The sequence below is a fragment of the Zea mays genome, chromosome 5 (genome assembly GCF_902167145.1).
Source record: "Zea mays cultivar B73 chromosome 5, Zm-B73-REFERENCE-NAM-5.0, whole genome shotgun sequence".
Classification (NCBI taxonomy): Eukaryota; Viridiplantae; Streptophyta; class Magnoliopsida; order Poales; family Poaceae; genus Zea; species Zea mays.
This window is the reverse complement of record NC_050100.1, coordinates 192,219,377-192,233,803: the sequence shown is the minus strand read 5'-3', so window position 1 is coordinate 192,233,803 and position 14,427 is coordinate 192,219,377. Positions and strand designations below refer to the sequence as shown.

General features: G+C 46.6%; 1 protein-coding gene across 2 annotated transcripts; it reads left to right on the top strand.

The window, feature by feature from the left end:
• The first annotated feature begins 1,446 nt into the window (after positions 1-1,446).
• On the top strand, positions 1,447-14,423 carry LOC100191818 (uncharacterized). 2 transcript variants are annotated; one of them, NM_001137242.1, is given in 6 exon segments: positions 1,447-1,693; positions 12,150-12,218; positions 12,630-12,749; positions 12,828-12,956; positions 13,063-13,192; positions 14,096-14,393. In NM_001137242.1, coding segments are annotated over 5 exon segments (474 nt in total). In that variant the 5' UTR covers positions 1,447-1,693; positions 12,150-12,212; the 3' UTR covers positions 14,185-14,393.
• The last annotated feature ends 4 nt before the right edge of the window (positions 14,424-14,427 follow it).

Sequence of the window (14,427 nt, the reverse complement as noted above, 5' to 3'; positions counted from 1 at the left end):
CGGCAACTCTAACCCTAACGCACTCTCCCTCCCACCTGCGTCCTACTGCCTCTTCGTGCGGCGGTCGCGGCTCTCTGTCTCGGCGACTCGGTCTCGGCCTCTCGGGGTCCCTCTCCCTCCGACGCGGCGCTCCCTGCTCCTCCTCCCGGTGCTCCCTGTTCGGCTGCTCCCTCCTCCCGGTGCTCCCTGGCTCCCTGCTCGGCTGCTCCCTCCTCCCGGGGCTCCCTGCTCCCTCGGTCCCTCCTCCCGGTAGCTCCGGCGGTGGCTTCCCTGCTCAACCGGCCAAGGTAACCTTTCCCTGTAACTCTGTAAGCAAGCTCTCAGGATTAGTGGTTGTGAATCTGTGATTAGCTTCGGCGTCAGGATTATTGGTTGTGAATCGTAGCCGCGATAGATCTTCCTGACGGCAGGGTGGGCTAGTTGTTGCTACAAGGGTAGCCTTGATTTATCCGAACCCATGGTAGCCTTGATCCGGTCTCGGGCGCCGTTAGTGTTCCAAAGGTTCACGCCGCGATAGTTCTTTGGAACTGGAGGACATGATTGAACCCATGGTGGGCTAGTTGTTGCTCCAAGGGTGGCCGACAGAGCAGCAGGTTCAGTTCTTTGGAACTGGAGGACAGGCTTGGCACTTCGTTCATGCTAGATCTTCCTCTGCGGCAAGGAAACGTTTTTTTTGTTCTGTCTAGTGTCTAGACCTGATAGTTTATCAACTGAATAAGTTCATGCTGTCTTGAGTTATGTGCTTCTAGAACTGAATAAGTTCATGCTGTCTTGAGTGGGCACAGTTTTGAATATATATCTTGATCCTGTTGTGATATTGTTTAGGTAATCTGTTTATATGAACTGAATAAGTTCATGCTGTCTAAACCTGATAGTGGGCATGTTCAGTTGCTGTCTAAACCTGATAGTGGGCATGTTCTCCTGTTTTGAATATATATCTTGCTTTCAATACCACAGTATCATTAAATAACATAGTATTATCTCAAAACTGCAAAAATACTAAGCTTCCAAACAAGACCTAAATGTGTGGAAGATAAGATTATGCAAGAGCTGAGCAAACTCTAGACGGAAGGAAGAAATAAGTACATAATTGTATTTCTTAATTAAAAAATAGCTGCATTTTCTTGCTAATATCTTCTTATTATGACATAAGAAATATATGCAGAGATTTCACGCTAATGCAGATCTAACTACCTGCTCTTCCTGGTTATCAGGCTCTATTTTCTTGGAGGAACTGAAAGACATTTTGGTCTTCACGCACAAAATCATAGTAGAGAAATAATTAGAAATACACAGCATTTTGGTACACTTACTAGAACTAAATTAAATTACATATTTCCTCAATTACGCCCCAAAAATAACAAGAATGATCAACCTAAGTCAAATAGACTACCGAAGTTAAACAATAAAGAAGTATAGCACCCACCGGCCACCGGTACCTATTGGACAGGCAACGTCCTCATCTTCATCTCCCAGGTTTTCCCCTCCAATCACCCCCAGGTCTTCCTCTCGCGAGTTGCGGTCTCGCGGCCCCCTCCGCCGACCGCCGCCTCCTCACAACCGCGGAAGCTGCTTCCCTCTCCATTGGACGCGGCCAGCTTCCATCTCTCGGTCACCTCCCTCTACATCCCACGGCCGCTACCACCTTCCCTCTACCTCACACGGCAGCCGGCCTCTCCAAGGTCTGCACACGGTATGCTTCTCTGCTCAGGTTTCTAGATGATATTCTGGGTTTAGAGATTGGGGGTTCCAACGTGTAATCGTCTTGTGTTTTATTTTCGAAAAAGGAATTGTGTAATTGTGTTGTTGATTTCACAATGTCAAGTGTCTATGGCGTCTCCATGCAAGTACACACTACACTGGCACCGCGATTGACAGTCAGAACTTTGATTGCCTGTCCAATAGGTACCGGTGGGTGCTATTATTATTATTATTTTAATATTTACATTTAAATTGAATTATTTTTAAGCATACCGTGTGCAGCCTCGCTTTCGTTTCGGTAAGCAATCATACACGAGCTTGCTTGGATTCCCTAGTCCGAAGGGCTTTGTTGGCAATCTGTTGACGCCTTTTTGGAGGCGCCAATTACTCAAGAGAACCAGCGGCGGTGCTCTCTGCACAGAGGCGGACGGTCCGCGCGCGGGGGCCGGACGGTCCGCGGCCTGGTGCGAGGCGGCGGTGCTTTCTGGTCAGGCGCGGACGGTCCGCGGCACAGGGCCGGACGGTCCGCGACCTGGTGCAGGAGCCCGAGTTCCCTGCCTGACGGCCGGACGGTCCGCGCCCTAGGGCCGGACGGTCCGCGCGTGCGCAGGGGCGGCGGAAGACCGCCGACGGCGCCTGGATCTCGCTCCCGGGAGGGACCCCGTCGGGGAGGAGAGATCCTAGGTGGTGTCTAGGCTCGGGCCGGCCGACCTAGACTCCTCTAATCGACGTAGAGTCGAAGAGAGACGAAGAATTGGGGATTGGAAGGCTAAAGCTAAACTAGACTAGAACTACTCCTAGGATAAAATGCGAAATAGAAGTTGTATTGATTCGATTGTTGATGATTACAAATCGGCCGTAGACCTCTCTATTTATAGAGGAGGGGGGCTGGACCCTTTACACAACTGATTCCGAGCTAATCCCGCGAATATAGCTAACAACCGTAGCACAAAACTCGGAACCCTAATCTGTTCTGCGCACGCGCGGACCGTCCGGCCCACAGGCGCGGACCGTCCGGACCGTGGACCGTCCGGCCTCAGGGCCGGACTGTCCGCCGGCTCAAAACCGGTTCGAACATATGCCCCCCTGCCTTTTGGTGGAGCTGGGCGAACCAAAAGCAACTAACTCGATGTGATCACATCGGTTTTCTTAGACATCTTGCCACATACTAGGATGGTACTGTTTGAGGAAACGCCCATTCAAAGCCTTAGGTAAATCCTTGCCTTGTAATGTTTGTAGTAAATAAGCGTTACCAGACATCACCTGTTTCACTTTATAAGGACCCTCCCAGCTTGGCGACCATTTCCCGAACTTTCGGTCTTTATTCCTTAGAGGTAGAATGGTCTTCCACACCAAGTCTCCTACTTGGAATGATTTTGCTTTGACCTTCTTGTTGTAGGCCCTGGTTACCATGATCTTGTCCTTTTCTATTGCTCCTAAAGCTATCATCCTCTTGTCGGTCACCTCATCAATATTATCCATCATTGAATTATAATAATCAGTAACAGTTAGATCATTTTGTCTGGCAACCCTGACAGCATTCAAACTTATTTCCACAGGTAACACTGCTTCCTGCCCATAGACAAGCTCAAAAGGAGATACTTTAGTAGCACTATGCTTAGATATTCTATGAGCCCATAAAGCTTCAGACAAAATCTTATGCCAATGTCTAGGATTATCAGATACCTTTTTCTTTATCAAATTAATCAACGTCCTATTACTAGACTCGGCCTGTCCATTGGCCTGAGCATAATATGGAGACGAATTAAGCAGCTTAATTCTGTATAATTCAGCAAATTCACGTACCTCTTTTGACATAAAAGAAGTACCTTGATCTGTAGTCAAGGTCTGGGGAATGCCGAATCTATGAATAATATGCTCAGTTATGAACTCAATTACCTCCTTGTGCGTCATGTTCTTTAGAGCAACGGCTTCAGTCCATTTGGTGAAATAGTCAGTGGCAACTAACACAAACCGATGCCCTTTTGATGACGAAGGATGAATTTCTCCAATAAAGTCTAATCCCCATCCTCTGAATGGCCAAGGCTTGATGATAGGATGTAATTCGGCTGCAGGGACCAACTGTAGGTCGCCGAATTTTTGACACACTTGGCACCCCTTGTAGTACTTGAAACAATCAGCTGTCATACTAGGCCAATAAAAACCAGACCTTCGCAACAACCACTTCATCTTTGGAGCTGATTGATGGGTACCACAAATTCCTTCATGTACTTCGGCCATGGCTAATATAGCATCGTCTGGGCCCAAGCACTTAAGCAGGATATCATTAACCGTTCGGCGGTAAAGTTCATCACTCATCAACACATACTTGAAAGCTGTTCGCCGAATGTTCTTATCTGTCCTGATATTGGGATTTTGCAAATAATTAAGTATAGGTGTCCTCCAATCACTTGTATCGGCTTCATTGTCAGCCGAATCGATTAAGAGAACCCTTCTGGTAACCTCGGACGGTCCGGCGTCAACACGCGGACGGTCCGCGACCTGGGAATTTGGCTCTGCACTGGTTATCAGATTTTCAGTTTTGTGAAATTTCCCTCTCTTTATCCGATAACCCGATGCATCTTGTGCCAAGTCGTTAGCTCTATGATTCTCAACTCTAGAGATATGCCGAATACTGAATTCGTCAAAAGAATGGATTATGCTCCAACATTTCTCAAGATAGCTATTTAGAGTACCATCAAGACATTGATATTCTTCTAACACTTGTTGGACAACCAGCTGAGAATCACCAAATACCTTCACATGTTTTACTCCCATACCATTTAAAAGTTCTAAACCGAATAGGAGGGCCTCATATTCGGCTTGATTATTAGTGCAATACGTTTTCAATCGGCTAGAGAAGTCAAAGGAGACATTACTTGGTGAAACAAGCACAATGGCAATTCCTTGCCCTTCATTGCAAACCGATCCATCAAAATATAAAGTCCAAGGAGTAATAGTGAGGTATGATATGTCTAGTTCATGAATATCATTAACCCGATGTTCTACAATAAAATCCGCTACGACTTGGCCTTTCATAGATTTCAATGGTTCATAAGCCAAGTCATATTCTATGAGTGCATAAGCCCATTTACCAATTCTACCACTCATAATTGGGTTATGCAACATGTACTTGATTACATCGGCTTGACCAGAAACAGTGCAATGACTAGACAGTAAATAACATCTACATTTGGTGCATGCATAAAACAAGCATAAGCATAACTTTTCAATAAAAGTGTACCTTGTTTCAGCATCCACCAACCTTCGGCTTAGATATGTCACCACATGCTCCTTCCCCTCAGTTTCTTGTGTCAGAACAGCCCCAATAACCTTGTCTTCAGCTGCAATGTATAATCTGAATGGTGCTCCTACTTGTGGTGCTTTTAACACGGGAGCCGAAGACAAGTATTTTTTAATGAGATCAAATGCTTCCTGTTGCTCTGCCCCCCAAGTGAATTCAGCATCATTCTTAAGCCGAAGGATAGGGGTGAAGGCATCAATCTTCCCGGCTAAGTTAGAAATAAACCTTCGTAAATAATTCACCTTGCCGAGAAACCTCTGTACCTCGACCTTACAGGTCGGAGGTCCCACATTCCGAATAGACTTGATTCGGTCAGGGTCTATTTCTATACCATGTTCATGTATGACAAATCCTAAAAACTTACCAGCCGACACTCCAAAAGCACATTTACGTGGGTTCATTTTCAAACCATACTGACGCATTTTATCAAAGGCTTTACGCAAATCAGCTATATGAGAACTAAACTCAGCCGATTTGACTACAATATCATCAATGTAAACTTCCACAGTGTTTCCTAACAATTCATGGAAGATCAAATTCATAGCCCTCTGATAAGTAGCACCAGCATTTTTCAAACCAAATGTCATGACAACCCACTCAAATAAACCAATGAAGCCTGGACATATAAAGGCCGTTTTAGACGTATCTTCTTCGGCCATGAAAATCTGATTATATCCAGCATTACCATCAAGGAAGCTAATAATTCTATTTCCTGATGCATTATTGATTAATGTGTCGGCTATGGGCATAGGATATTCGTCTTTAGGAGTTGCTCTATTTAAATTGCGAAAATCAATGCATACTCTAAGTTTACCTGTCTCCTTCTTCTCCACCGGCACAATATTGGAGACCCACTCTGCGTATCTGCAAGGTCTGATAAAATCAGCTTCTAGCAGCCGGTGGATTTCGTCCTTGATGCGTGGGAGAAGATCCGGACGAAATGTTCTAGCTCTTTGCTTGAAAGGTCTGAAACCAGATTTAATAGGCAACCGATGCTCTACGATCTCTCGGCTTAATCCAGGCATCTCAGTATAATTCCAAGCAAAGCAATCTGAATATTCCTTCAATAGACCGATCATCTCATTTCTAGAATCGGTCTCCAGGGTCTTGTTTACAAAAGTCGGCCTTGAAGTTTTACCATCTCCTATGTCAATCTCCTCCAAAGGATCGGCCGATGTAAACCCCTGTCCTAGTTTATCAAGATCTCTGAATTCCTCTATCATGTCCCCCACAGAGGAATCAGATGATCTTTGTGTGATGGCGGAATTTCCGGTCTCGGGGACCGGATCATCCGTAATACTGTCTTTTCGCTGTGGTAGATGCTCGGTCTTAAAGTCCGAACTCTTTTGTGAAAGACCAGACCATCCGGCCTTGGCGGCCGAACTGTCTGTGACCAAAGACTCATGAACTTTGTGTGTATTCATCATTTTAACTTTATTTAGGATTTAGCCGATTCTCCATCGGCTCTAGCATTACAGGAATGAAACCTTTCTTATCTATACTTATGAATTGATAATCAGAAAAGTCTACTCCTGTGAGACATGTAGCAGTCTCATAAGTCCAGAGTACAGGGGCATCGGCCACAGCGATGCAGGCCGATACATCAGCATGTACTTGTTCTATGTCATCGCCTACCCATTGTATCAGCATTTGATGTAATGTAGAAGGTATACATTGATTGGCGTGAATCCAATCTCTGCCTAGGATTAAACTGTAATTTCCTTCTACATCAGCGACGAAGAATGCAGCAGCAAGGGTCTTAGTCCCGATGGTTAATTCAACGGACGTAAGTCCCCTGGCTTTGATCGAACTATCAGTTCCAACACCGCTGAGGGTCATGTTGGTCTTGACAAGTTCGTCATCTTGTTTACCTAATTTTCTGTATAATGAATAAGGCATCAGATTTACAGCCGCCCCTCCATCTACCAACATCTTAGCAATCGGTATCCCATCAATGTGGCCGCGCACGAAGAGCGGCTTTAAATGATTTACCGATTCTTTTGGTTCAGTAAAGGCGGCTTCTTTAGGACCAAAATCAAACTGGGCAACAACAGGTTCATCGTCGCCGATAATAGTACAATCGGCAGAAAATGTAATAATATTTACATCCATACCTGGGCGTTCTGGAGAAGCCTCGTAGTCGACCAGGTCTTCTCCCAGCAGATCGTCCTCTTCCATTGATGTTGTCGTGTCGTTGGAGGCTTCCTGGTGAACGGCGGACGGTCCGCGTGCGGGGGCCGGACGGTCCGCGCCTGGTGCAGGTCGTCCAGAGACTTCCTGGTGAACGGCGGACGGTCCGCGTGCGGGGGCCGGACGGTCCGCGCCTGGTGCAGGTCGTCCAGAGACTTCCTGGTGAACGGCGGACGGTCCGTGCGCAGGGGCCGGACGGTCCGCGCCTGGTGCAGATTGACTTTCTATTTCTGTGGTCGTTTGTTTTTTCTCAACGGCCTTCGGTCTCCATTTCTTTTGCGGTGGCGGGTATAGTGGATGTGTGTCATTAAATGTCTTTTCCGCCTCCTTCTCCTGGCTCTCCTTTGCTCTTAGGCGCTGTAATTTTCTCTTTTGGGATCGTGTCAATCCCGCTGGGCACCATCGAGGCATGGAGTATTTTGGATCGACTGTTTTGATGGTAGCCGTATCCTTTTCGGTTGTGTTGGCCGATTCGCCGAAAATCATCGGCCCTTTATTATCTTCTTGTATGACAACATCTGCAGTGCCTATTTTGATGATGTCCTTTTTTGTTGCAGGCATATGCCCCCCTGCCGGATTGGTCGGCCTAGGAGGCCGAGTAGTCCGGCAATCTTGTTGGGCCTGTGCCTGGTGACCAGATTCAGCAGCGCTCAATCGGTCTTGCACTGGCGGCGCCAACCTATCAAAAACGGATGTTTGGGGTGCCCCCCAGGCGGGGTACTGTGGCATCCCAAATGGATATGGTGGCATACCCCACATTTGATTTGGGACATATGGTGGAGGTAAGTATGTGTATGGATATGGCATAGATGGATAAGGGGGTGGAGGGGTCCATGTCGGCATGTTAGGTCTCAATTGTACAATAGGACCTTTCATTTCTTCCGATTGGTGAGGTGGTCCAATCGGCCTGACCTGACGTTGCTCATGAATGGGTGAGCGGGGTCGCTTCGGTGGCCGGTCACTGGGGCCGGCCTTCTTTTTCACATATTTAGACAACAATTGATCGAAAGTCGGGCCAGGCTTGATCAGCCGACCAGCTGCTTTAAATGTATTTGTTTTCCACGTACCTATCTCTGGTCGTCGTGGTTTGAAGGTACGTGGTCGCTGCGAGTCCTGAGCATGGCCAGACCGTCCGCCAGAGTCGTCCGGACCGTCCGCCAGAGTCGTCCGGACCGTCCGGGGAAGCGTCGGACCGTCCGCGTCGGGACGGCGGACTGTCCGTGATGCGCAGCACGGGTTCCCGCAACTGTCTCCCTGTCTGCGCTTGCCCCCCAGTGTTAGAGGCTGTGATAGTCACTTTCAGTGTCTCCCCTCCATCGGGAGTCTTCTCGGCCACCACCTTCCTGCAAGCAACTTTACAATCTCCATCGGCTCTTTTAGCATTGCCGATGATTGTTTCCTTGCCTTTGCCTTTATCGGCTGTATTTGGCCGAACCAAGACTTTCTTGCCCTCGAAGTCAATCATGTTCATCGGAAAGGGCTCTGTATCCACCTGCATTTCCTGAAATTTCAATCGTCCTTCGTTAATGGCCGATTGAATCTGTCGCCGAAATACATTACAATCATTAGTGGCATGAGAAAATGAGTTATGCCACTTGCAGTACGCACGACGTTTTAGCTCGTCGGCGGATGGAACAGTGTGATTTATTTTAATATTGCCATTTTTAAGTAACTCATCAAATATTTTATCACATTTACCAACATTAAATGTAAACTTTACCTCCTCTTGCCGTTTCTTTTGAACCGGCTGTAAGGAAGCACAAGCCGAAGATTTAGCCTGCTTTGGCCAAACCATTTCAGCAGCGTACACTTCTGCTGATTCGTCATCTGAGCTACTTTGGTCGCATTCTACTATGTGTACGTTGTGACGCATTGTTTTAGCAGTTTCTTTGCTCCGGCTTTCGCAAGCCAAAGCTCTCTGGTGTAACTGTGCTAGTGTAAAAAATTGGATGCCTTCTAATCTTTCTTTTAAATAATATCGCAGACCATTAAAGGCTAATCCTACTAGCTGTTTCTCTGCTAAATGAATTTGAAAGCATCGGTTTCTTGTATCTCGGAATCTCCGGATGTAATCATTAACCGATTCATCTTTTGTCTGTCGCAACGACGCTAAATCTACCAAATCCAACTCATAGTCACCGGAGAAAAAATGATCATGAAATTTTTGTTCTAAATCCCCCCATGATGAAATGGAATTAGGAGGTAAAGTGGCGTACCATGCAAACGCAGTTCCTGTTAAAGATAATGAGAATAAACGTACGCGAAATGCCTCTGTGTCGGCCAACTCTCCTAATTGTGCTAAAAATTGGCCTATGTGTTCACGTGTGTTCTTTCCTTGATCACCCGAAAATTTTGTAAATTCGGGTATCCTGGTTCCCTGTGGGTATGGGTGGTGATCAAATCGGCTGTCATAAGGTTTCCGATATGATCGCCCCCCAGGGACCATGCTTACTCCGAGCTTATCTCGGAACGCCCCGGCTATTTCTTCCCTTACTATATCAATGGCAGCCGGTGCGAGACCACCGACTCTCTGGTCAAACATAGGTGGGGTTGGCTGGATATTAGCATGTTGTCTTTTCCCCCATTGGTTTGAGTTACGTGGTGCATTTTCATTTGCCCTATATGGGTCATAGGTTTGATCGTTTCTTTCCGGCCTTCTAGGTGGGGCCGGAAAGCTTTCCTGGGCTTTGGATCCTGAATTAATGGGCTGGTGCATCGCATAGTGTGATGGGAAGTGTTGCTGGGACGGGCGAGGATTCATGTAATAATCCTCCTCAAAATACTCATGCGCGGACTGTCCGGATACGTACCCGGACCGTCCGTGGTTATATGCGGACCGTCCGTCGTTGTATGCGGACCGTCCGACTGGGTAGTTTGGGTTCTGTGCCGTGTGTGGTGGCTCGGGCGCATATCTAGGTAACTCATTAAAAATAGGCCCGACTGTTGCTGGCCCGGACGGTCCGCGCTCACGTGCGGACGGTCCGGGCATGTGCAGATCGGCTGGTTTGCTGCCGATTTGCGGTTGCTTAGGGTATGTGTCCATCGGCATCCCATAAAGGGGTTGTGACTGGTCATGACAACCTGTAGCCGATGTGTTACACGCGTTATCTCCTAACCCAACCTCGTGTGAAGGAAAATTTGCGATGTTAGACTTATCGAATGCACGTACTAGTCTCTTAACATCGCTTTGCATACCCCCTATGATGCTCTGCATTTGTTCACGCTGCTCTTCTACATAATTTCTAAGAGATTGTAGCTCGTTGGTATTACTTACATTGGGGATATCTGGCGTGGGTTGAAGCGAAGCCGGATCCGTCGCCCGATGTCGGACGACCTTGTTGTTCCTGTCCACTTTGAAGTTGGCCAAGAATTTCGCTCTCGCCTCCTGGATCATCCGCTCCTTGTGCTCCTCAAACTGGAGCTGCTCGTCAGCCGGCAAGGTTTCCCAAGTCGGCTCTATGATGTTGCTTGGAGAAATATCAGAGCTCTCCCTTGAACCGGCCATTGAGGGCCGATTTGATGAGCCTAGATGTGTTTTCCCCAGCGGAGTCGCCAAAAAGTATGTTGACGCCTTTTTGGAGGCGCCAATTACTCAAGAGAACCAGCGGCGGTGCTCTCTGCACAGAGGCGGACGGTCCGCGCGCGGGGGCCGGACGGTCCGCGGCCTGGTGCGAGGCGGCGGTGCTTTCTGGTCAGGCGCGGACGGTCCGCGGCACAGGGCCGGACGGTCCGCGACCTGGTGCAGGAGCCCGAGTTCCCTGCCTGACGGCCGGACGGTCCGCGCCCTAGGGTCGGACGGTCCGCGCGTGCGCAGGGGCGGCGGAAGACCGTCGACGGCGCCTGGATCTCGCTCCCGGGAGGGACCCCGTCGGGGAGGAGAGATCCTAGGTGGTGTCTAGGCTCGGGCCGGCCGACCTAGACTCCTCTAATCGACGTAGAGTCGAAGAGAGACGAAGAATTGGGGATTGGAAGGCTAAAGCTAAACTAGACTAGAACTACTCCTAGGATAAAATGCGAAATAGAAGTTGTATTGATTCGATTGTTGATGATTACAAATCGGCCGTAGACCTCTCTATTTATAGAGGAGGGGGGCTGGACCCTTTACACAACTGATTCCGAGCTAATCCCGCGAATATAGCTAACAACCGTAGCACAAAACTCGGAACCCTAATCTGTTCTGCGCACGCGCGGACCGTCCGGCCCACAGGCGCGGACCGTCCGGACCGCGGACCGTCCGGCCTCAGGGCCGGACTGTCCGCCGGCTCAAAACCGGTTCGAACACAATCGAACCCTAAAATCCTTCTTCTGATTCGTTCAGTTAGTTGTAGATTTGTGTGCTGACGGATGCCCTGCTAATCCAATACATCGATCCGTGGCCTGTCTAGATTTTTGTTCTTGAAAACGGGCAAGGTCGACATGAGTTGACAGTGTACGAGTTCTTGCTTTCTTGTTATCTAATCAAGGTGTTGGTGCAGCTTGTTTACCAAAATTTAGGGGGTCACGTGCTGCTCGGCTGCTCGGCTTCATTCATGTGTGTAATAGCTAGTAGTCTGGTACTGCTATGTGGCATTGTGGCTGTACTATATAATAGGGTTATTACTTCTTATTATTGTATTAGTGACTTGTGATGTACCATGCCATAGTTGCAATAGCTGCTATGATTTGTGTTGTTTATATATTTGCAAATGTAATATGCTACTGATTTATTGTGCTGGACATGATTTTTAACTGGGCTGTTGGCGGGGATTTTTCCCCATCGGATCCCCGTATACCCGACGGGGACGGGGACGGGGAACAGGGAATTTTTATTTTGGTGGGTACGGGTACGGGGAGCAGTCCCCGACGGGGAGCAGCCCCGTTGACATCCCTACCCGTGATAAGCCCATCATGGTTCATTTTCACTATAGAGTTTCACTGTATCTTTCGAACTTAGTCTTATTTCTTATTTTGCCAGCATTCAGCGACGCATTTGCCTATATCAGCACTGTGGTCATAACTCTAGTAGAGAAAGGAGAAGATGCAGGTGAGTGCATCATTGCTTCATTGGCACATTGATTGCATATCCGTGCAATATGCCAGCCATCCCATAAAATTTGAATGATCATGTTTCCTTATGCTACTTGATGCATCCATTATACCAATATGCGAGATCTAATAGCTAGAAATCTGCATTTTATAGGGAGCAATGTGATTTTTTTGTTGTTACCACAAGTTTATTGTGTATTGCCATATTGGTTCAAGTATGTCATAAGTATAATAATGATGAATGAAATGAACCTGTTAAAGTGTTAATTACTTGCAATATAGTTTATAGTAACCAGGAAATTTCTACATGCTACATCAAATCCTGCACCACACCCATCGGATATTTTGTGCCGCAAGGGTTCTTAACATGAAACCTAAAGCTTTTTGGCAATATTTTTTTTATCTCTAGGCATCTAGGGCAAGGCTTTTCAAGGAGTACAAGGAGGTACAACGAGAGAAGTCAGCTGACCCTGATATCCAGTTAATATGTGATGATTCCAACATATTCAAGTGGACTGCTCTTATCAAGGTTATTTTTTATTGCCGTAACAGGAAAGATCGTACGTTTACTATTGCCTCTTCTAATTATCTATATTTATGTGGTTAGGGCCCTTCTGAAACACCTTATGAAGGTGGTGTGTTTCAACTTGCGTTCGCAATTCCAGAGCAGTATCCTCTACTGCCTCCTCAAGTTCGATTTTTAACCAAAATTTTCCACCCAAATGTGCATTTCAAGGTTATATGAGACTGCAATGCCCTGTTTTGTCATTTATTAAATCTGAATCAAGGGGAAGTGGAAATTTCTGTTTAGTTACATTTGTTTCCTTTTTTCCTGTTTTTAGACAGGTGAAATTTGTCTTGATATATTGAAGAATGCATGGAGCCCTGCATGGACCTTTCAGTCTGTTTGTAGAGCGATAATTGCTCTGATGGCCCATCCTGAACCAGACAGCCCACTTAACTGTGATTCAGGTACCTCTTCTCACTCTATATCAAACTACAGTACACGAAAAACTACGACGTTCTACTACTTTTCTATCTTTATGAATTAGACTGAGTTGATATAATATTAATCTTAATGTTGTGGACTTTAACATATGTACTTTAGGACATATAAGAAATATTAAGCTATTGCTGTAATGGAGACCTGAGAATACATCTCAAGTATCAGGACTCAGGAGTCAGGAGTGACATCGCAGCATGGGAACCACTCTTTACTCTTAAGGTGGTAGCCAAAAGAAGAAGAAAAAAGTCATTCCGAGTTATCAAATGTAGTAGCAGAACTGTTGTGCTACAGCACAGCTAGATTTGAAGGAGCAGTTGCATCACTATTTTGTAATTCAACTAGCTGTTGTAACTTCTAGATCTAATTACACTACAGACAAACCCAGTGTTAGCGTCTCCCACATGAGTGGAGTCTGGAGAAGGAACAACCGAGGCAAGCTTTACTCCCGCATTTTTGCAGAGAGGCTGTGTCAAACCCAGGACCTTTGGCTCAGTGGAAAGGCTTATCACCACTGTGCCTGATCTGTCCATCTAATTAATCTACATCGTTACAATATGGCCCCTACCAAAATAAGCGACGCTGGTCTTTCTCATTTTCCATTCAATTGATATGTTTGTTATCTTTATGGTTTACTGTGTGATTTGTTGCCCTTAAAGCAAAGATACCACCGTCATCTCACTGGCTTTTTAAATTTATGTATATATTTTCTCTCTTAATATGATATCATCAATGGACTTTTTGCTACCATGAGCTAGGATCCTCTAAATGTGCAGTTATACCTTTCTGATTAATCATGTGCTGCCCGAGATAAGCCTATCAAGTAGTCTGAATCTGTCTCACTTTCTGGCTATCTTTTTGCTCAATCATAGGCAATCTCCTGCGGTCGGGTGACATCAGAGGCTATCAATCAATGGCCCGCATGTATACAAGGCTGGCTGCCATGCCAAAGAAAGGTTAGATGTAGAACATGTGCCAAGCCAAGAGCCTATGTCAGTCCATATGTTGTCAGGTTTGCTGTGTGCTGTCTGTCTGTGAACTTGGTGGTTCTTGTTTCCTAATAAGTCCTAACCATTCATGTGTGTGTATTCTGTATTCTGTATCCCGGATTCCCGATGCTTGGTCTGTGATGTAATAAATCCTGGAATTCAACAGTTGTTACTTCTGATCTATTTATTTAGTTGCTCAGTATTTCCGTCAGTTT